The sequence below is a fragment of the Bos grunniens genome, chromosome 29, assembly GCF_055505025.1.
Source record: "Bos grunniens cultivar Pamir isolate PY7600 chromosome 29, Bosgru_T2T1.0, whole genome shotgun sequence".
In the NCBI taxonomy this organism is placed as follows: domain Eukaryota; kingdom Metazoa; phylum Chordata; class Mammalia; order Artiodactyla; family Bovidae; genus Bos; species Bos grunniens.
The window spans coordinates 1629439-1651094 of NC_141193.1; the positions used below are offsets into that span (position 1 = coordinate 1629439).

General features: G+C 67.0%; 1 protein-coding gene across 6 annotated transcripts; it reads left to right on the top strand.

Annotated features, from left to right (window-relative positions):
* Nucleotides 1–1057: 1057 nt before the first annotated feature.
* Nucleotides 1058–7584, top strand: MRPL23 (mitochondrial ribosomal protein L23). 6 transcript variants are annotated; one of them, XM_086383829.1, is made up of 6 exons: nt 1860–2044; nt 2486–2600; nt 2748–3152; nt 3699–3781; nt 4345–4418; nt 7371–7584. In XM_086383829.1, exons 1-5 carry the CDS (start codon nt 1977–1979, stop codon nt 4397–4399), a joined length of 726 nt encoding a protein of 241 aa, XP_086239955.1. In that variant the 5' UTR covers nt 1860–1976; the 3' UTR covers nt 4400–4418; nt 7371–7584. The 6 variants fall into 6 exon arrangements, with proteins under 6 accessions (XP_086239957.1, XP_086239960.1, XP_086239958.1 ...); XM_086383830.1 differs by having other exon boundaries at nt 2022–2044; nt 2748–2951; XM_086383833.1 differs by having other exon boundaries at nt 2022–2044; nt 2748–2870.
* Nucleotides 7585–21656: the final 14072 nt, after the last annotated feature.

Below are 21656 nucleotides of genomic sequence, written 5' to 3' on the forward strand. Positions count from 1 at the left end.
CCTCCAGCAGCAGCACCCACCATCAGTCTCTTCATCCTAGAAGAGCCCACTTAGGGCCTCCAGCACCAAGCATGAGAGTGAGGGGGGCCCTCCAGGCCCTTCCCGCCCCGGGGCCCCCAGGAGCAGCCCCTGTGCCCTCCCAGGCTCCCCTGCTCTTGCCTCCTTGCCGTCCCGCCCCCAGCCTGGAGCCCCACTCCCCCCGGGTCTGCCCGTACATGGGGGTGGGGGGAGCAACAGAGGGTCTCTGATCCCGCTCTGTGACGGGGCCCCAGTGAGGGCTGTGCCAAGGCTGGAAGCAGGGCGGGCCAGCTGCGGCCTGGAGAAGCCAACGGCCTTAGGGAGGCTGGGGGGGGCGGTGGGCAGGCATGGCTGAAGGTCCCTGGGGGTCGTCTCAGGGCATGAGAAGTTGGCCATGGGGTGGAAGGACTGGGCTGGGGCAGTAGAGTTCCAGGACAGAGGGAGGCAGCCACAGGGGCCAGGTGGAGAGAGGTGGTGGTTTAGCCGCTCAGTGGTGTCCGGCTCTTTCCACCCCATGGACTGTAGCCCACCAGGCTCCTCTGTCCGTGGGATTCTCCCGGCAAGAACACTGGAGTGGTTGCCATTTTCTTCTCCAAGGGATCTTCCCAACTGAGGGATTGAACCTGGGTCTCCTGTAGTGGCAGGCGGATCCCTTACTGACTGGGGCCTCCCACGAATTCACACCTTCCCCACTCCCCCAGTCTCCCACCTGGGCCACCAGCTGGAAGGGTGGCAGGCTCTGGGTGGTGAGTGGCCAGCAGTGTCCCTGGGCACTAGGCTGGAGTCTTGGGGGCATCCGTGGCGGTATCCGTGGTGGTCCACTGGTGCGCTGGGCTCCGGAGCGGAGGGAGGGCGTATGGGCCTGGTGGCACGAGGGTGTGCTGCGGGGCACAAGTAGGGCGCTGAGTGTGCAGGGCTTGGGGCCCAGGTGGGGCCCAGGTGGGGCCCAGGTGTGCGGGCGGCGCGCGTCCTCCCGGGCGCCAGGGGGCGCTGCGCCGGGGGGCGGGCCCGGCCTGGGCCCGCCCCTCCTTCCGCCCGCGGCCCCGGAAGCGGGCGATGGCGCGGAACGTGCTGTGAGTGGGGGTCCCGGCGCGCGGGGTCGGGGGCGTGGCCGCCCCCAGGCTGGGCTCGGGGCCCCGGGCCGCGGACTCGGGACCCGGGGCCCAGGCAGGACGCGCGGCGTCTGGGCGCCCGTGGGGGCGGGGCGGGCCCGGGGCGGGGGTCGTTGCGGGGCCCGCGTGGCCCGGGCCTCCCCCGGAGTCGAGCCTGGCCTTCGGCGAAGGCGGGCGGGAGGTCGGTGCGGCCGGTCCGCGCCAGCCTCGGGCCTCGGGCCCCGCGGGCTGCGCGCGCCCCCCGCCCCGGCAGCTCCCCAGGGGCCCGGACCGTGGCCCCTGCAGTGCACACGGCCGGTCACCAGGGGGAAGAGGCGAGCCCGGTGGCCACTCGCCGGCCCGGCCCCCACGAGGACAGGGCGAGGCTCGGTCGTGGGCCGGCCCGCCCGCCCCGCGCCCGACGCTCTGCCGTCGGGAGGTGCTGCTGCTGGTGTCCCGGCAGCTGCCACGTGCGACGGGGTCACGAGGAGACCCCAGTAAACGTCAGCTGGCACTCAGCTCAGCGCTGGTCTGCTCGCGAGCGTCCCGGCCTGTGTCAGGGCCCCCAGGCCCTGCCACCCTCAGGATGCCCCACCCAGGACCTCGGCCCCTGGCCCGGTCCTACTCCCCAGAGTTGTAAGGCCCAGAGGCATCATGAGACTTGGCTTCACTGGGCCCCCCTTCCCTTGTGCTTGCTGCTCCCCCAGATCAGAGGTCGTGTGCCATGCTGCAAACTGGTCACCAGGACCCTTGATGGCATCGTCAGCCCCTGTGCCCACCCTCCACCGAAACACCTCTCCTGGGCTCCCACTGGACCCCTGATCCCTCACAGGCCCTGCCAACCTTGGGCCCCCACCTCCTTGGACCATGAGCCCCGAGGCCTGGTTGGGTCCAGTTGGCAGTGTGGCCTCCTCGCCCACCAGGCCCATGGGGGCGTAGGTCCAGTTGGAATGGGTGGGGTGGAGCCCAAGTGGTGGCTGCCCATGCATTCTAGATGTCTCTGCCCCCCTTTGGGGGTTTGAGGGGTGAGGGAGGTGGGCAGTGAGCGTGTAACCGCTGACCTGTACACACTGCTCGCCTGAGCCCCTTATCTTGTTTTCCCTTTGTTTGTTCGCCCTTTATCGTTTGATCTTCACTCTTGTCAAGGATGAGCTGGCGCTTCCAGCACAGGGGGAGCAGGGGCGGGGGTGGAGGTGGCCCTGTCCTTGTCCTCTCACCGGGGCTGAGCCAGTGCGGATTAAGCTGGTTCTGACTGATCCCACCTCACCTGAGCGGAAGGGAGCTGGGGGCCCGTTCCGGGGGGACAGCCATGCGGGGGCCGAGTGCCTGTGCGGCTGGCACTTTGAACAAACACGTGACTCTGAGCCTTTTGACAGGGCAGGGTGGGCACGTCGTCTGTTCGTGAATCATTCACTGGTTCTTTCCAAAGGCCGACCTCGAGGGTCAACAGGCCACGCTGCCCTGGGGACGGGACTGGCTGCCCCACACCGGGTGAGGGAAGGGCTGACCTGAGGGTGACTGCCCCCTTGGCTCTTCAGCCCCGTGGGCGTGATGACCTGTGGACCCTGTCGGGGCGTCCCGGGAGCCTCGTGTTCTGGGCGTTTGACATGACCCCTCTCCACCCCCCCCCCTTTGCAGGTACCCTCTGTACCAGCTGGGCAACCCCCAGCTCCGGGTTTTCCGCACCAACTTCTTCATCCAGCTGGTGCGGCCCGGCACGGCCCAGCCCGAGGATACCGTGCAGTTCCGGATCCCCATGGAGTAAGCCTCCCCCGCCCCAGAGGGATTCAGGCCGAGGGGCCCACGACTCTGGAGGTGCTGCTGAATCCCGCTCACAGCAAGGTTCTTCCCACCACAAAAACTCTACAGGCAGCCCTGCACCAAGGCCTGGTGTATGCAGAGCCTCGGACAAGGGTGCCTTGGGCTCCTCGCCACCCTGGGGAAGTCCAGCCTCAGAGACCCGGCTTCTTTCCTTGCATCGGCCTGGCTGCCTTTCCCAGGAGGCTGGGCTCTGACCCCGGCTCCCAAAGCCTCCGCCCTTGGGTGGGTGCTTCACAGAGGCCCCCGTTGCTGAGGAGACACAGATTCTCTGCACCCCATGCTGAGGCCTCGGGGCTCTGGCCTCAGCTCGAGCCTCCATGGGAGCTGAGGGTCATGCCGTCTGCCTCGGAGGCCAGGGCAGGAGAGGCTGGGCCCTGTCGGGCAGAGGGGACAGCACCGCCACCGCCTTGGCCATCCTTTCTGGGAGATGCCTGCGGGGGGGGGGGGTGGGGGGTGGGTGCCGTGGACAGGGTGGCAGCTGTGGAGCGGGTGGCTCCCGGCAGCCAGAGGGCACTCGCAGACCGTCCCTCCCCTCCGCTCGTCAGCTTGGCCCCCAGGCAGGGCAACAGGACTGAGTCCTGGGGGCTGGTCCCCTGTCACCCCCACGTCGCCGCATCCAGACGCCTCTGCAGAGTCAGCAGGGCCCAGCCCCAGCCCCGGCCCCCCTGGCCAGCTCCCGCCCGGTGTCTGCACTCAGCAGCTACGCTGCCCGGCAGGCTGCTTCTTTCTCCACCCTGCTCAGAGCCCCCCTCTTTCCCTCCTGCCCAGGATGACCAGAGTGGACCTCAGGAACTACCTCGAGCGCGTCTACAATGTGCCGGTGGCTGCCGTGCGGACGAGGGTGCAGCACGGTGGGTCCCGGGCCGGGGCTTCCGCCCCGAGCTCAGCAGGGAGGCTGCCAGCCTCGCTGGCCTGGCCCCCGTCAGCCCCTCTAGCACGTGGTCCTCTGCATGTGAGGAAACAGGCCCGCCGGGGGAGAGTGGGCCTCCTTCCCGGGGCTGGGACTCGGAGGCCTGGTTCCCGCTCAATTCTCAGAGCAGGGCCCCCGCCTGACGCCCCCACACTGGCGTCGGTCCGCGAAGTGCTCATGTTACTCTGCTGGGCTTTCTCATTCCTTCCTGTTGACCCCTGCTTCCCAGCCCCTGGTTGCCTAGTTGTAAATATGACGACCCTCTGTCGAAGGGAGGTCAGGCTGCAAGAGCCTCCATGACACCGAGGGAAAGCCGGCTCTCCGGTTGTCTTAGGCCCGTTTGGGTTTGCACCGAGCAAAGGCTGGTGCCCACAGGCGTGTGCCTGCTGCCCTCAGAAGTGGGTGCCCACGTGTGTCCCTCTTTCTAGAAAGCGGGTTCCTGGGGTAGTGGGCTGAGAGCTGCTTGCTGGGAGTGAAGGCTTCTGTCTCTCCCGCTTCCGACAGGTTCCAACAGGAGGAGGGATCACAGGAACGTCAGGATAAAGCAGCCAGACTATAAGGTGGCCTACGTGCAGCTGGTGAGCACCCAGCCGCGCCGTGCCCGGGGCGGGCGGAGCCCGAGGCCCAGGCTGGCCCTTGGTTCTGACCTGCACGGAGCCCCCGGAGGAGCTGGGGTGCAGTTCAGCTGGGGTGGCGGGGGCCGGGCGGGCTCTGGGGAACTTCTCGGGGGCCAGCTGAGAATGTGCTGAGGGCAGAAGCAGGCTCTCTGGCCTGGGGGTCGGCTCAGACAGTAACCAGCGTCCAGGCCAGGGAGCGGTCGGTGCCTGGGGTGGAGGTGGCTGCAGGGGCCCCCGTCTCCGGGGCAGACCGCTTGGGGAGTCCTGGTCCTGACTGACCCCCTCTCCCCTGGACTGGACTGTGGGGTCTGCCTTCCCTGACCCCGGCCAGGGTCTCGTATGGTCTCCTGCCTGGCAGGGGGAGGGAGCGGGGTCCAGCACCCAGCTCAGCCTTTGCTGACTGAAACCCCGAGCTGGTGAGACTAAGACCCACGTTTCCAAAGCCCCTCTCCGCCCTTCCTGCCGGCCTGAGCTGCCCCTAGACAGAGAGCCCCTGGAGTCAGGATCTGCAGCCTTGGCCGCCGGCACCGAGGCACACGGGCTCCAGGTGGGATCCCTCTGATGGGGCAGGTGACCTTGGACCCGCGCACGGAGGGCTAGCTGCCGTCTGAAACCCTGGCGTGGGTGGGGTGGGGGCAGGGGTCTGCCAACCCCTTCCGTTTCCCTGTGAGCAGCCTGGTCGGGCGGGCGCCCGCGGGCCGGCCGCTAGGTGGCAGTGGTGGTGTTATGAAAACGCCTCCGCCCAGGGCCCTGTTTCGGGCCTTAGGAGGCAGTTTGGTGAAAGACCCAGTTAGCATGGCAGCTTTTCTGAAAACCAGTCACAGTTGTTCTAAATGGGGGCCCCCGTAATTATTTGGCCTAATATTTGCCGTGCATAAAATCAGCCAATCCAGGCCGGGAGAGCAGCCGTTGGCCTTATAAAGACGCCTGTGTCCTCTGCGTTCAGCCGGGCCATCTGTCTTTGTCATGGCAGCCGGTTGACACCCCATATGTCGGCATTCGCCACGAGGCCCTTGAGCGGGGGCTATAGTTACAAGTGGCTTTTGAGTCATCCGAGCCCCAGCGTTCCCGGCCCCACCTCGCTCTGGAAGCCGAGCCGCGTATCTGCAGCTGCCACCCGGCCGCCTTTCTTCCCTGTGAAATCCCAGCGCGTCCCCACCGGGCACGCTTCCCTATGCTCCAAAATTAAATTCGTAACGGACTCCCTCCCTGCTGACTCCAGCAGATCTCTGCCTGGAAACCGGCCGGGAGGTTGGGCCCTCACCCCCTGAAGGGCTCCCTTTTCTGTCCCCCACGGGTGCTTGGAGGCCTCCCTCCTAGCCCCTCATCAGAGCTGATGGTGGAGCATGCCGAGCGTCGGCCAAAAGGACGAGTGAAGTCCCCAGACTCGTGTGGGGTTGGCTGCTTTGAGAAAGCTGGTGTCACAGAGTGAGGGTCCCAGAGTTCCCCCCACAACCCAATAAATGTCTTTCTGGTGGAGAGTTGGGGAGCTGGCGAGCCTGGGTCACCCCATAGCAAGGAGCCTCGGCCCCCAGCTGCAACTGCAGCCTGCCAGGGACAGAGGCTGCGTGTTCTTGGAGACCCCCGTTTTGTAAAGAAATCTGGATTCGGCCCCCACCCCCTCCTATGCTTTTCTGCTCATCAGCTTCACGAGGGTGGAGAGTGTTATTTCTGAAAGCACAGGGTGACCTTCTCTAGGCAGGGAGCCCCGTCGTGGGGAGAGGCGGTGGGGGACTCTCCGTGGCGCCCTCCATCCCTCCCAGGCTGTTGCGGATTGCCGTCTTTGTATTTATAGTTAAAAATGTCACTTTGGGTTCCCCACCTCAGAAAACTAGCAGCATCACCTCGGTATATTAAACATAAATCCCCCATTCTGGGCAAGCAGCCCTGCATGTAAACTGTTGCCCTTTGGTATTTTAAAGAAGAAGAAAGAGAGTCTTGAAGTGTGTAAGCGACCCCTCCTGCAGGCGGGCTACCGCGCGCACAGGCGCGGCCTTTCATGGCTCAAGGCCTGCGCTCGCCGCGTGAGCGGGCTTTGTGAACACCCCACTCTCGGGGCCGGCGCTGTGGGCTGCTGCAGATCACGCTTGGCCGCCTGCCCGAATCCAAACTTCTTCACAAAACAAGGGTCTCCAAGAACCAAGTTCACTTCACTGATTTTACTTACTAAAATTTTCCAGATCCGGGTGCCGGCCCCCCATCCCTCTCTGCCCGTCCAGAGGTGGACGGTGTGGCACAGGGAATATCGCCGGGGTCCCCCCCAATCTTTGGAGCCGCTTTGCTACATGCCATGTGCGGAGGTGGCCCCTCACTTCCCGCCATTGGGGTCCCCTCCTCTCCCCGGCCCCCTGAAGGGCGGGGCTGGTGTACCCCGGCCGTGTGTTGGGGGTCCAGGCTGGGACTTAGCTGGCCCTCCTGTATTCTGAACTTTCAGTGAAAGATGTAAAACCAGTTAATTTGCAAAGCCGGTCTTGATTTGTGGCCTGCTTGGCACGTACGTTTCATTGTATATTACATGTCTTTTGTTTGCCGAGCTGAGCCGGGAGGGGTCTTAGTCTTTAACGTGGGTGAAAGCCTGTAGGTGCTTCGGATAGGAAATGTTCCGGGGAGGCAGCAGACGCAAGTTGTGCCCGTTTTCCTTGCCCCCTTGCCTGCAACCTGGCCTGGCAGCTCCTGCCGGGAGTAGGGGCTTTGCTAGACTCCCCCAGTGCAGACACTCCTCCAAGAGCCAGCCTCAGTGAGAAAGGGCCTGTCACGGCAGTGGCTTCTGCTGCCGAAGGCCGAGGCCTGGCCCGTGTACCTGTCTTCTGGCTGTGCGTCTGTCCTGCAGGCGTGGGGCGGGCAGTTCAGTCTCCCCGTGGATGGGACCTCCCCGCGGGGGTCCCTGGCTGAGCCCGTCTGTTTTCTTCCCAGGCACACGGGCAGACCTTCACATTCCCAGATCTGTTTCCCAAGGGGAAGCGGCCCGGTGGCAGCTCCGCGGACGAGGACCTCCGGGACCAGGTGCTGGAGGAGCAGCAGCAACGTCAGAGCCCCGACCCGCGGCGCGGGGGTGTCCCCAGCTGGTTTGGCCTGTGACGGGAGCCAGCCATCACGCTCAAATAAAGTGCGGCTTGTGGAGACGGTTCGGGCCTGTGTGCTCTGTGCTCTGCCCCCGCCCCGCGTAGGGACCCGCTGTGTGTGCAGGCCTGTGTCCTCCTGCAGGCCCTGGGACGAGCCAGGCTGGCCCTGAACTGCCCCCCGCAACCCCCAGCGGCAGGGAGGCCGCCTGCCCCGGGCCCTGAAGTCACCCTGAGCCACTCCATTTAAAAAGCCTGTGTTCATGCCGTTTGGTGGTGGGGGATTAGAAAGTGAGTGTTGAGGGCAAGGGTCTGGGTGACGGGAGGGAGCCCGCCTGCCTGGGGGGTCCCATGGGACACAGTTGGGGGTCTTGGCGTGGAGGGCGGGGGTCCAGAGGACGCAGAGCTGAGTCCAGAGCAAGGCGGGTCCCCGGCAGGAAGCAGACCCCGCTGGGTAGTTGGCTGCGGCCGAGGGCTCCCGGATGGGAAGTGGTCAGCACCCAGGGGCAGGCAGGAAAGGAGGGGTTCTGGGGACCGTGGGGCGGGGGGCAGAGGCGGCCGGGCCTCCAGGAGCCTGGTGCCCAGGAGCTGCCCACGGCATGGTGTCTCCTGGAACCAGGCTGCCGCTGGAAGCCTCCTCGAGTGCCCCCGGGGGGTCAGCTGGGCCTGGCTCTGAGTGTCTGCGGGCCTGGGGGTCTGGGAGATGAGCGGGGAGGCATCGCGGGTGCTCTGGGAATCAGGTTGTGTTCTCCCCGGGTTGGGGGGTGGGCAAAAGCCACAAGGGCTTGGGGACCACCCCCTGTGCGGCCTCCCGGGTCCCCAAAGCCCGTCCTGGGGCTGGGCCGTTCCCTCCGTGGGGAAGACAGTGGGGAGCCAGCCCGTCGGCCTCCCCCGCCCCGAGGGACCCCGGAGGCATCACGTGGGCCTTTGAAGCTCCCCTCGCCCGAGGCTGAAGGCCCAGGCAAGCTGCAGCCTTCAGCGCTGATTTAACGTGGTGGGGAGTCGGGAGGGGGCCGAGCGCAGAGGCAGCGGCGCTTTCCTGAGAGATAATTCATGGGGCCCCGCGGCCCCGAGGACCCCGACTCAAGGCCAGGGGAGGAAGCCCATCCTTCATCCGCTGCACGTCCAGAGCCGGCGGCCCCCGGATGCGGGCCCCCAGAGCCCCCCCGCCCGGCGGCCCGCCGCCGCGCTTGCGGGGGCCCCCACATCCCCCAGGGCCCGGCATCGGCAGGTCACGGCCACGGAGGAGGGGGCCGCCCCCCACCCCCAGTCTCCTCGGCACCCCCAGGACTGGCGGGTGGGATGGCGTGACCACGGGCCGGCTGGGACAGAGGCGGGAGGGAGGCAGGCAGGGCGCGGGTGGCCAGGCAGGAGTGGGGGTTGCCTTGCAGGCCGCGCAGGAACAGGAAGCCAGTGGGCCTTCGGCCGGGGGGCTGCCCGCCCCATCCCCCGTCACGGAGCCTGGAGAAGGGGCTGTGTGACCCCCCCGCCCCTCGCCGGCTGCAGGCTGGAGGCTGACCGAGACAGCCGGCGCCTCGGGAGGCCCTGCCCCAGGATGCGGGCCCCATGCTGCCTTCTCCGAGACCCCGGCTCCCACTTCCCCCCACAGCTGGGAGACAGCAATGCTGCAGACTGCAGGCCTCGCAGCTTGTTCCCCTCTGCTCCCCACACACAGGGCCTGCGGGGGTCTCAGGAGCCCCTGGGCTGGGCCTGCTGGGGCCTCTGCTGGTCAGCCTCGTGGGGGGGGGTGTCCTCGTCAGCAGTGGACCTGGACTCCCTTCCCTGTGGGGACAGCCCTGCTGGGAGCACCCTGGGCCGACGCTCGGGGAGAGCCCTTCACACTGCCCCCCAAGACCCCATCTACTGTGTGACCGCACGAGCCCGCGAAGGGAGGGGCTGGGGGCGGGGGCTGGGGCAGCCACTTTCTCGGCACCTCGGGCAGTGCTGGGTCCTGCCTGGAGTCCGCGGGCCTCTGCCGCTGAGTTACGGCTGCAGCAAGCCTGGCCCGTGGCCCCCGGGATGCATCCCAGACCCCCCAGCAGCTCCAGGTGAGGCCCGCCCGCCAGGCAAGGCTGCCAGGATGGAGCGGAAACCCATCTGGCGGCAGCCCCTCCGCCAGCGTCTGGTTTTCCTCTCCCAGGGCCAGGGTCCCCCAGGGGCTGCCCCACGCTGTCCTCAACCCACGCACGTGGTGGGAGTCGCCCGCTGCAGGTGCCCGCCGCTTGGCTGGCCCCTCACTGCTCCTCCTGCCACTGGGACCCCTGCCTGAGTCCAAGGAAGCCTGCCTGTTGGAGGCTGTGTCCACTGTGCTCTGGGTGGGCTCCCTGGCCGCCCCGCCGGGGGGCCCAGGACAGGGACACAGCCGTTGCCCTTGCCTGCCCCCCCCCACGACTCCGCGCCCCCCCCCCTGCCCCCTGCCAGGCCTTAAAACACAGAGGGGACTAAAGAAATCAGATCAGGGGCCTCGGTGGGCCTCTGGCGGGGTCCCCCCCTCCCGACTTCCGTGTAATTCTGAGCTCCATGCACAAAGGCCTGAGTGTGTGTGCTCCCTGGCCGGTCAGCCGCCCAGTCCTGCACGTCGGCTAGGCCACCCAGGAGAGCCCGGCCTGGGGTCCGGGTGGGCCCCGCCTCCTCGGCCCCCAGCCACGGTTTTCACTGCGGATGGCGGCTGTGGCTCCTGCCCCCCAGCTGCGAAGACCAGGCCTCCCCCTCCTCATATCACGCAGGAAGGAAGAGCCCACCAGGGTTGTTCTTTTGTGCTTCCAACAGCTTTATGGAGGTGCGGTTCGAGTCCTACAATCCTCCCCTCCACGGAGTGTTCAGGAGGGGGTGTCTCCATGGCTGACATCACTTTGAGCAGTTTGGTGTCACCCACAGAGCAGCCCTGCACCCGCCCCGGCCCCTGCCAACACGAGTCTGTTTTCTGTCTCTGGACCTGCCTGTCTGGACATGGCATGGCCGTGGAGTCCCGGCGGGTATGATCTCCTGTGTCTGGCTTCTGTCACTCACCGTCACGCCCTGCAGGTCCACCCAGGCCGGGAGGTATCAGGGCTTCCTTCCTCTTTGAGCTTGAGGGACACTCCGCTGCGTGCGGGAGTGGACTTCACATGTCCTGTTTGCCCATGGGTGCTCGGCGTGCGTGTTCTCCCCGCTCGGGGGGTGGGAGCTTAGCCTGGAATGTTTCACGGCAGGCCGGGCCTGTCTCACCACCACCCAGGTTATTTATCAGCCTCTGAAAGTCCCCAAAGGCTGTGGGGAGAGGGGCTGAGTCCGCGGCTGGCTGCAGAGGCCTGGATGGGGTTTTCACCCCAGCTCACCACCTCCGGGGCCTGGGAGCTCCACTGGGCCAGGGGCAGGGTCGGGGGGCTGGCCTGGGGAGGGGGCTTCCAGCCATCCCCGGGCCGGCATTCCCGGGCCCCTCTCCCTGCCTGCAGTGCCACACCCCGGGTGCAGACCACACTTGGCTCCGGCCCTCGGAAGGCCTGCCAGCCCCACGTGTGCTCCGGCCCTCTTCTCCTGCCTCAGCTTCGTAACCCACGCCGAGTCCCGTCCTGACAAAGGTGCCCACCTCCCCCCAGAGCCACGCTGGCTCTCCCTGCGTGTCCTGCCATCCTCGGGGTGCTCCCACCCCGGGCAGTTCCTCCACTTCGCCCGGCTTGTCTGGGGGCGCTCAGCTCCCTGGGAGAAACGGCAGGATGTCCCAGAGCCTGGGTCTCCTTCCCAGCGTCCCACCCGCCCCGGCCAGGGGGAGCCTTGCCCCACGTGTGTGGCTGGACAGCCCGAGGCAGACGCAGGGACCCCAGGGCCACCGGCTCCCTGCCCGGCACGCATGTCGCTCTTTCGTGCCTGCGATCGCCCCCAGCGCCTGTTGCCCCGGTCACTTCGTTCTTTCTCTGGCCAGGGCTTTCCCTGCTCAAAATGATCAACACTTCTTGTGCTGCTCCCACATCTGGCTTTGATTGGCCCCCGCCTCCTCAGGCGGGTCTGGACCCCTGAGTCTGCGGCGGAGGGAAGGAAAGCCGGCCGGCTCTCCTCCCCAGGGCGCCCGGGAGACCCTGTCCTTCCCCCCCATATCTGCACCCTGCCTGGGCCCAGCTCTGCAGGCGTGTCCCCGGTCCTGCCTCTGCAGAGCTGGGGCCGGGGCGCCCCTCACACCCAGACTCTCCCTACCCCATGGCCCCCATGACCTCCAAGGGGGGCCCTCAGACCCGGCCTCCATGTCACCTCGCCGGGGTCCTCCTTTTCCCCTGGGTGGGTGCTCCTGTCTCCATGAAGGCACTCCCAAGAGTGTCCTCGAGGAGCGTCCCAGTTTGGGGCACCCAGCAGGCCACTCTGCACGCCAAACAAAGTCAGCCCCTCTTTCCTCTGGCCTGCCCTCCTGGGTGACCCATCCCTAAGTCCTCCCAGCCCAAGTCCCAGGAGCCGCTCACGCCCCGAGCCTCTGCCCCGAGCCGGCCCTCCTGCTGCTGAAGCTGGCAGAGAGGACAGCACAGGCTCTAACAGGAGATGCTGCTGTTTGATCGGGAGAACACGCAAGTGCCCGCATGCTTGTGGAGTCGGCACCGACGGTGTTGGGGGGTTCTGTGCCCCCGCCCCGCTCCTGATGTGCATGTGGAGCGGCTCTCTGGATGCCCCCCTCACTGTGCCTCCTCCAGCCCCGTGGCACGCCACGTGGCCACAGACCCTGGCGACAAGCCTCTGGGCCGCGGACACAGAGGCGGCAGGAGGGTGCCCGCCGACCACCTGGCAGGCCAGCCCTCGGAGGACGGCCTCTGGGCTGAGCCTCGCGTCCCATCGGAGGCAGGCGGTGTGGGCCTCACAGACCACCCCCACCCAGGCCACGCCGGAGCCCTGACAGCCGGGACGGCTCACGCTGCTGCTGGGGTCTCTCTGGACTTAGCTGGCGGCCAGAGCCCTAAATAACTTTTAGAAAAACCGGCGTCAGCCCCAAACCGTGGGATATCTGATTTGTAGCCCTAATAAAACCCCACGCCTGCGGTCAGAGGGGGAGCCGTGTGAGGCCAGAGGGAGAAAGGCTGCTTATCATGCGGGTGTGTGTGCGCGTGTGTGAGCGAGAGTTTGAGTGAGGGGTACCGCGGCGGGTGGGCCCTCAGCTCCGAGCCCCACTGAGGCCTGCCGTGGGTGCTGGGATGGGCGGCCCCTCGCTCTGGCGCGTCAGGGCCTCGAGGCCCAGGCGTCCGGCCCTCCCCCCGAGCTGCTGGCCTTGGTGCCGGGAAGCCCGGGCTGTAGCCTCGTCCTTCTCCGACACCCTTCTCCACCCGGATGCGTGTCTGCCTGCAGACCCCTGCCCAGCCCAGGGCTCCGTCCCCACGGCTGCCCATCACTGTACCCCGGGTCCCTGCCAGGTGTGGTGCCCTGGGGCGTGACTCCCGCACATGGCCATGGAGTGGCGGGGTGGGCACGGCAGAGGCCCCAGGAGGTCAGTGGAGCTGTGGGAGGGCCCATGGGGCATCCAGGCCTGGGACAGTCGGGAGAGGCTGTGCCGGAAGTGGGCACCTGGTCACCGCCCGGCGTGGCGGCCCCGAATCAGACATGGCCCTGGAAGCGCCACCTGTCCTGCTGGTCTAAGAAACATCCCTTCTCGCTGGCCCGTGACCTTCTCGCTGGCCCGTGACCCCCACGGAGCCTTGGCTGCTGGTCCCTCCAGAGCAACTTCCAGGGACTCTGCTCTTGCAGACCGCGGGCAATCTAACCCGCGTACAGAGTGTCCCTGGGGGTGCCCCCAGCCCCTCACGCTCCCGCCTGCTGCCCGGCCGGCCACTGGCACTCCCAGCGCCCCAGCTGCGCCGCCCTGTGGTCCGGGGAACCGCCTGGCGCCCTGCTTTTCCTCAGTGGACTCCGTGCTGCTGTTGGTTCTGCCTCCACCTAAGAAGGCCCTCTGTGCCTGGGCTCCTTCCTGCTGTCTCCCTTGGCCCCAGGCGTCCCTCAGCTCTGGGCTCATGAGTTTCCCCTCCCACCGCCCTGCCAGGCTTCCCCCCGGGCCTCGAGGGGCTTCAGGACAGACGCCAGCCCTCGCCTCCCGAGGTGCAGGTGCCGCTGAGTGTGCTGGGGGCCATGTCGCTTGTCCCCAGAGACCACACCTGGCGTGCCCCGCCCCTCCACGGCACCCAGGTCTCCCTGGGTCAGGGGCCGCCCGCTGCGTGAGCACATAGGGCTTGTCCTGTGTCCCCAAGAAGAGATGGCCCGAGTGGTACAAAGTGTCTCCTAAAAATAACGGTCGGGCACGGGGCCCTCGGGGCCGGTCCTGAAGGAGGCCAGTGGGATTAAGACCAGCTGCCACTCCCGTCCCCAGCCTGTCCTCACCTCCCGAGCGTCCCCGGCTTCCCCGTCCCCCGGCCTCACCCCAGCTAAATCCACCTTGGCCCCTCGGCTGGTACAAAACAGGAAAACTGTGCGTTCCGAGCCTCCTCTGGGGCTTAGGGGGTAAGGGGAGCCGCAGCTGTGAGGAGAGTGGTGAGCGACGCCCTTTATCTGAAAATATCGAGTTGCCGCCGGGATGCTAGGCCCGCGTGCCAGCCCGCCCGGCTCCTGCTGAAATTCAAATAGCTTCGGGAGGTGGGTCGCAGCTGTCCACGTCAGTCAAGATGACCCCGGCCGGAACGGGTCCCAGCTCCCCTGAATGCAGGCTTTGCCAGGGTGCTGGAAGGGCCCCCAGAGAGGCCCCCCAGAGGGGAGCGAAAAGTGACCACACCGGCCACCCCCAAGCCCTGGCGGCAGGCCTGGCCTCCATTCCCAGGGCCGGCCGACGTCCTCCCAATCTCTCCTCTCCACCCAGAGACCCTGTGCAGGCCGGAGTGTTGGACGCCGCCCTGGGTGGAGCCCTGGCCACTGACTGTGGGGCGGGCTTGGGACCAAGGCCATGGGGGACCACAGGGCGTGGGGGGCAGGAGGGAGGCAGGATGGGAAGTGTCGCCCGGGGTCCGTATGCAGGGACAGAGGGGTAGGGAACCAGGAAGGCCCTCACAGCAGGAAGCTGGGACCCAGAGCAACAAGGAAGAGGCCGCAGGCCGCGCGGTGACCCGGGGGCAGGAGGGGGCCAGGCGCCGGCCGGGCGCGCTGGGCCTGGCATGCGGGCCACATGCTTGCCCACGGGGCTCATGGAACATTCTTGCAGGGGGCCGGGGCCCGAGGTGTGTGCATCCCGAGGTGGGGGGCGGGGGGCGCCGGGCGCTATAACGGGAGGAACACACACACTTAGTCACCTCTGAGGTATGGCTCCCCGGCCGCACCCCGTGTCGTTGCCATGGCAACTCCGGGAGGGGCTGCAAACAGCCCCAAACAGAGTGGCCCCCTGACTCCTGGTCGTCCCCTCGAGGGGTGGGACACTCGGAGAGACACTGCCAAGTTTGGGAGAAGGAGCTTGCAGGCTGGCCTCGCTCCAGCCCTGCCCTGGGATGTGCGCACCCCATCCCAGCCCTGCCCCGCCTGGCCCAGAGCCCGGAGCCACTCGGGGGCCAGGGCACCAGGGCTGAGGGGCTGGAGCCAGGTGGCCAGGCCCCCCAGGTTCAGGGCACCCCAGAATGTTGGGGCTTGTCTCTTTGTCAAGAAAGGGGCCTGGCTTGCTTCAAACTCAGATTCCGGGGGCTTTTGGGCCCCATGGCTCATGGATAAGCTCCTTCCCAGCACTCTGCCTCTCCTTCCGTTAAAATAGGGATGCAGTGATCCCAATGCAGGTCCCCCTGCCACTCAGGCTGTCAGGATCCTGGGCCATCCGAGCATGCCTGGAGTAGGGGGAGTCCCAGGGTGGCCGCCTGGCGAGGCCGCAGTGTCACACCCTGAGTGCGTTCGGGGCCAGTGTTCAGCCTGGGGGCCCTGTCCCCCAAGAGAAGCCCTTTCCTACAGCCCCCTCCCCAGGAATGCGGCCCGGGGCTTGGCACCCACACGCCCAAGGAGCACCCACCCGCCTTTCTGGGGTGCTGGCCTGGCCTGAGCAGTGACCTGGGCATTGATTGGCCAAGGGCTGAAGAGGAGGCTTTGGTTCAGGGCAGAGACCGCTGGGGACCACCTAGAGGGGTCTTTTCTGCAAAGTGGGGAGTGTGCCAATGGTCTGGGCAGCCTGGGGCATCTTCCATGCCCCCCAGCAGGCTGACACCTGGGCCGACCAGGGCAGCCCAGAGCCCCTGCACCCGCCGCACCCAGGCTGGACCCCTGGAGGGCTGACGGCCTGGGTGGACCCAGCGCCAGGGCTCGGGTGGGAGACGGTGTCTCTCAACTGTGCGTGCGTCATGCCCCCCACGGGCGGCGCTGTTGGCCAGGAGGGAGCCAGGCCCTGCTCGGAAAGGTCGTGTGCGGTGACGGCTGTGCTGCCCTTCCCGGCCCAGCTGTCGGCAACCTGAACCCTGCGCGAGGCTAAAACAGGGTCTGACGCAGGGGCTGAGGCATCACAGGACGTCCGAGCCTCCGTGGCCACAGGCGCGTCCAGCAGGGCAGCCAGCAGCCACATGCGTTTCCCATCGTGCTCAAGCGTGCCCGCCGTGTGGACGCCTGGCCACTGAGGGCCCGGGCTCAGCCCCCTCCCCAGCCCCAGCCGGCCCCCAGCCTCTGCCTTCCGGCCTGCGTCGGTGCTCCGGGTTAAGGGCTCGAGTTCAGCCCTCCTTGCACGGCTGCGTCTTATCTCTGGGAAAGAGATTATGGTGTTTCTGACATTAAATTTTCATGCTGAAGTTTTCAGCATGTAGTTTGAAAAGTTTTTTTTTCCCCCAAATAACACCTGGAGGGGAGGACAAGAAGGATGTTAAGTCTGCTAAAAAATGACTTTGAACCTGGGGGTGGGAGGGACTTGCCATCCGTCAAGTCTCGCTCCCTGCCGCGCCGCCCCTCCCCCTCCCCAAACTTGAGTTATGGATTCCGGCCACACAAACCTCCTCGCTGGGGCTCGGCTACGGCCAGAACCCCTGCAGCCCCCCGAGTCCTGCCAGCTGCCGGTCCCTGGACTCGGGGTGGATGCCTGGGGTGGCGTGAGGTTGCAGGGCTTTAGCATCGCACCTTGTTCTTCATCCTGGGCGCCAGCCCCAGGAGGCCACACTCGCGTTTGCACGGGATGCAGGCAGCCAGCTGTCCTATACCCCCCGCCCCCCGCCCCAGGAGAGGTGTGCTGAGGGAGCCTCGGGCTGGAGACCGCGCTGTGCCCCGGTGGTCGGGGTCCCCGCTACAGAAAGCGTTCCTGCCCAACTGTGTCTTCGGGAGGCTGAAGGGCCTACTTGGGAAACCTAGTCTCAAACTCGTGGGTTGGGTCGTTTCGATCTGGGGATTTCCGAACGTCGGGCCCACTAGAGGTCACCCACTGACCCCGGCCTGCCTCATTATGTCCCAGCCGGACGGCTGTGACACCTGATGGGATCCAGAAGGCCCAGGGCGGGTGGCGGGCAGGAGGTGGGGGTGGGGCAGCCAGCCGGGGTGGGCTGGGGGCTGCGGGCTCCGCTGGTCCAGCCCCACCCGAGCTCCAGAGCTCTGAGCAGAGGGGCTCCCTCATCGCCCGCAGGCCAGCCGGCGCCTCTGGGGCCCGAGTCCAGATGGGCTCCCCACGTCCTGAGCATCCTCAACGTCGGCCAGGCCCGCGTCCTCGGCCTGTGGGCCTGCTCCCTCTTGGGACGTGGCCCTGTGCCTTCTGGGCCCCTGCCCGCTCCCCCGAGGGTGAGGGGCAGCCTCAGGTGCAGTCCCTCTCCCAGGAGCCTCCTTCCAACCCCACCGAGCCCCGCACACCCCTCCTGGTGAGACGGAGGGGCCCCCACCCTGCCCAGCCCGCCGCCCTGGGTTCCCCAGCCGCTCCTCTACAGCCAGGGTCCCTCTTGGGCCTTCCGTCCTGCCCCTCACAGCCTGTTCCTCGGGGAATGGAATTATCGGGCTTGATCCGAGACCCCCTTCCCTCTTGGGACCTCCCCGCGGCCCCAGACACGGCCAGCACACAGAAGAGGTCTCCCCGAGGTCCAGCACGCTGCCCTCACCTCATCTCCAGATGAGCTCACCCATCTGTGGTCCCAGCCCTCCCCTCTTTCTCCCTCGGGGTCCCTGACGGACCCGCCTCCCGGCCCTGTAGCTCCTGGCCCTTCTCGACTTCCTGCCCCAGTGCTGCCCACTCTCACCGCGGTGACCCACTGAGAGTGACCACTGGGGCATGCTCGGGCCCTTCCCGTGCCCACCAGGCCTCCTCCTGCAGGAAGACCCTGGGGGTTTGCCTCTGGGCTGCTCTGCGAGCCCCCCCAGTGCCCCCACCCTGCCTTGGGGCCGAGCCCTGCCCTTCAGCTCCCGTCTTCCAGGCGCCAGTTAGCCCTGAGGTCAAGCCTTCCTCCATCAGGAGGGGGCCCCGTGAGAACTGGGGGCAGAGGACGGGCAGGAGGGGGGGCACGTGGGAAGGTGCCCTCGGGGCCGGCAGGGCCTCCGGCTCCATCCGCTTCCTTCCTCCTCCCTCAGCTCCCAGGGGAAAGGTGCTTGGAGCAGGGTCTTGGAGGAGGCCTGAGTGAGGGACCCGCCCGGGACGTCTGACGCAGGGTCGACGTTCAACCCTCTCCCTGGTGACGCGGACAGCCCGGCCGAGTGACCAGGCATGCCCGCCCCAGGCACAGAGCCGCCAGGGCTGGTGGCCCCGGTGCCCTGGAAATGGGAGACGGGGCAGCAGTGCCCGGGGCCGGGCAGCCGCCTCCTTCCTGTCCCCTCTGGGCCCGGCCTGTGGGCTCAGAGCTCCGCGCTCGCTACAAACCCCGCACGCAGCAAACGGCCCAGCCATCTTCCCCGGTGCCCTCCCGCCACGCTTCTCTGGGGTTCTTGTCTCTCCTCGCCCCTCCTGGCCACCCCAAGACCCTCCCCCACTCCTGGGGGGAGCAAAGTGGCCAGGGCACCCTCTTCCCCACTGCACCCACCCCCTTCACCCGCTGGCCAGGCTGCAGAGAGAGGCAGGCGAGCCCTGGGAGGAGGGCACCTGGGCCCGCCTGGAGCCCCACAGGCGGCCGTGGCTCCCAGGAACAGGATCCAGACAAAGGCAGCAGGTCTCTTGGGACGGGAAGACCTGTTCGAGTAAGGCCGTGGCCCTGCTGGCTGGGGGACCGCGTTATTTCTGGATCCCCAGTGCCCTTGCCTTTCCAGGGACCCCAAGTCCAATCCCACCGAGGTTCTGAGGCTCATGAGCAATTCAGCGGGGCCCCAGGGTCACGTGGCAGTGAGCGGCAGCACGCCCTCACCCGGCGCCGGAACGTGGTGGCCTCGGCCAAACTCACAAGGTCCCCACAGCCGCCAGGGCTCAGCTGCCCCTCCTGAGATGCTCAGGCCCCAGTGCGGTGACCACTCACTTGCCCAGGACAGACACGGCCCCGCCAGGTGAGACCCGCCCCTGTCCCAGGACAGGCTGCAGCCGCCCCTGGCTGAGGTTCTCCATCCAGCAGTTCCACAGAGAAACCCCCTGGCCCCCATGGCTTACGCACCCGTCCCCACCCGCCGGCATGGCTTCCTTGGGCATCAGTCAGCAACCTCGACCCCCAGGACCCCTAGGCCACCACCGTCACAGCTCAGAGTCTCACTACATCTTTCTCGCCTGCTGCCCTCCCGCTGCTCTGGGAGGCAGAGCAGGAAGGGGGTGAGAGTTTCGGGGTGGCCCGGAGCACCTCTGGGGAGAGGAGGGAGCCAGGAGGCCAGACAGAAACTGCACCATGTGTGAGAGAGAGCTCGGGAAGGGCAGAGGGTGTTCCGTGGGGACAAGGGGACGTGGAGGAGAAGAGGAAGGATTTGGGGGAGAGAGAGCTCGGGGCCTTGGGGAAGGGGACAAACGCGAGCCTGAAAGAGGCAGAGGACTTGGGGTGGGGAGGGGCGGGGAACAGAGCCCCGTGGCCGAGGGAAGAGCGTCCTGACGGCCACTCCAGGGGAGAGGAGGGGCTGGGCACGGGGTGGGCAGCAGCCGTCCATCCAAAGAGCAGCATCTTCCTTCTTGCTGAGGAAGCAAGATGGGAGCCATTTTGTGCAGCCGTGTGTGGCTGTGGGGGCCCTTGGCGCCCCCGTCCCCTGCCATCCACATGGGCAGCGGGGGTCCCGTCCAGCGGCAGACACAAAGCTGGAAGAGATGTGTGTATCTCGGAGGTTGTCAGTGGAGGTGGGGGACGTGCGACGGGCTGGGAGTCCCTGGCCACATTCGGCCCTCATGGCAGCCCCGTCAGAGGCTGGGGTGTCCCTGGGCAACATGGGGGTTGGGGCGGGGAAGGCGGGGTTATGGACAGATACTGGTCTCCAGAGCTGCCCCGTGTTCCCTCCCAGGCTGAGGGCAGGGTGTGGGGACCGGGGTCCGGATGAAGGGGGCCTCATCCCAAGGGCCAGGTGGTGTCGAGTCGCTCAATCAGAAGAGACAGAGGAGACACTGAGGAGACTTCTAGAGACCCAGAGCTGCCCCCTCACCCTCGCCCCTTTCCCAGGACCCTCCACTTGACCAGGGTGGCACAGCACTGCCCTCAGGGCCAGCGGGGCCCCAGCCCTGCAGCCCACTGCGGACCCCACCGCACCAGGCCACGGGCCCCTTCTCTCTGGGCCTCTGTTCTCTCACCTGAGGGGACGGTCTGTGTCCATGGAGCTGGGGCTGGACGCTGTCTGGAGAAACCCCACAAAATGCACAGGACTGTGGCGTTCAAGGCCCAAGTCGGGGCAGCAAGTGGGGGCGGGGGGTGGTGCGCAGGACGAAGGTGGAGGGCTGGGCCCCGACCCCCAGCGCCTTTGTTCAGCTGGTGCTAATGATTTGCTTAAATCAGACCCCCCAGCCCCGTGGGGTTGGGGACTCAGGAAATAGGGTGAGGGGCACAGGGACCTTTCCCTGATGGCGTCTGCTTATCCCCGAGGCCGATTAGACTCCACGCAAGGCCTGTGGCAGCGGTCCACTTGTCCAGTGGGAGCAGGGTGTGAGAGGGTGGAATAGACCAGCCTTCTGGGACCAGGGAGCCTCTGGAGGACCAGCTGCATTCCCTACCTCCTGGAAGCCAGGCTGGGGGGAAACAGGCTGACACTGCGTGGGACTGGGGACACTTCCTGATTCGGGGTGGGGCTGAGCTCCCCCAGGGGCCACGGCTGGATACTTGGGTGCCAGGGTCCCAGCTGGGGGCTGACAGAGGGGCGGCCGCCTCCACGTGGGACTCTGGGACTCTCCTTCAGGGAGCGATGGCCGAGGGCAGGCATCACCCCCTCCAGAGCAGGCACCCCAGCACCCCCGGTCACATCCTTAGAGCCCACAGAGGCCCTCACCTGGCCCTCTTGTGCCAGCCTGGACCTGAGGCTCTTCAAGGACTAGCTCCAGCCTGGACATCTGGGAACTGACCTGTCCCAAGCTGGATAGCCGAGACGAGGCGGTGGCCGTGCTGGGCTCCAGCCCAAGGTGGTCTCCGGCTTGGTGCTGGGGGATGGGGGGAGAGGGTTGCTTTTCATGGTTTGGCCGAAGGGACGGCAAAGATGTCCTCCGTCCAAACCCAAGTGCCTTCTTCACGCATGGACATGGCCGCACGCCGGTCTCCATCACAGGTCCATCCTTGACCATCTCACCAAGACCCGGGGACCCACAGTGCCTTCTCCCCACTGGCCGGCTGGGAAATGGCCCACGATGCAGGGCGCATGCCAGGACGGCCGGGGATTGGTCACTGCCTGAATGTCCGCGGACGGATGCCCGGGTGCCCTTGGGCAGCCTTCCCCTCGGACAGGCTGTCCAGGCCGGGAAACCCTAAGCCAAAGGGATTAAGAAGAAAGGACAGAATCGGCCGTTCCTTTGGCTGTGCCTGTTTGAGTCTCATTTAGTGTATATTTGCTCAGTGGGTACAAACACGGAGGTGGCGATGCCAGGAGCCCGGCCGCGCTCCCATCCCTCTTCTTAGCGGGCTCGGAGGCCGCCACGCCCCCACCACGGCACACCACGCCCCCATCACGCCAGGCCCCCATCGCCACGCCACGCCCCCCCACCATGCCACACCCCCCACCACGCCACGCCCCGCGCCACGCCATGCCCCCACCCACCATGCCACGTCCCCACCACCGTGCCACGCCCCCACCCGCCATGCCACGCCCATCACCGCGCCACGCCCCCACCATGGCACGGCATGCCCCAACGCACCACGGCCTCACTACGCCTCGTCCCCATCTGCCACGCCTCGCCCCTTGTCTCGCC

Bases quoted from the DNA above. Each gene is read 5' to 3' on its own strand.
- MRPL23 (XM_086383829.1), top strand. From the start codon at position 1,977: ATGAGCCCCGAGGCCTGGTTGGGTCCAGTTGGCAGTGTGGCCTCCTCG. The intron at 2,045-2,485 runs GTAGGTCCAGTT...GCCTTTTGACAG, and splicing joins CCCACCAGGCCCATGGGGGC to GGCAGGGTGGGCACGTCGTC. The intron at 3,153-3,698 runs GTGGGTGCTTCA...CCTCCTGCCCAG, and splicing joins CCCAAAGCCTCCGCCCTTGG to GATGACCAGAGTGGACCTCA.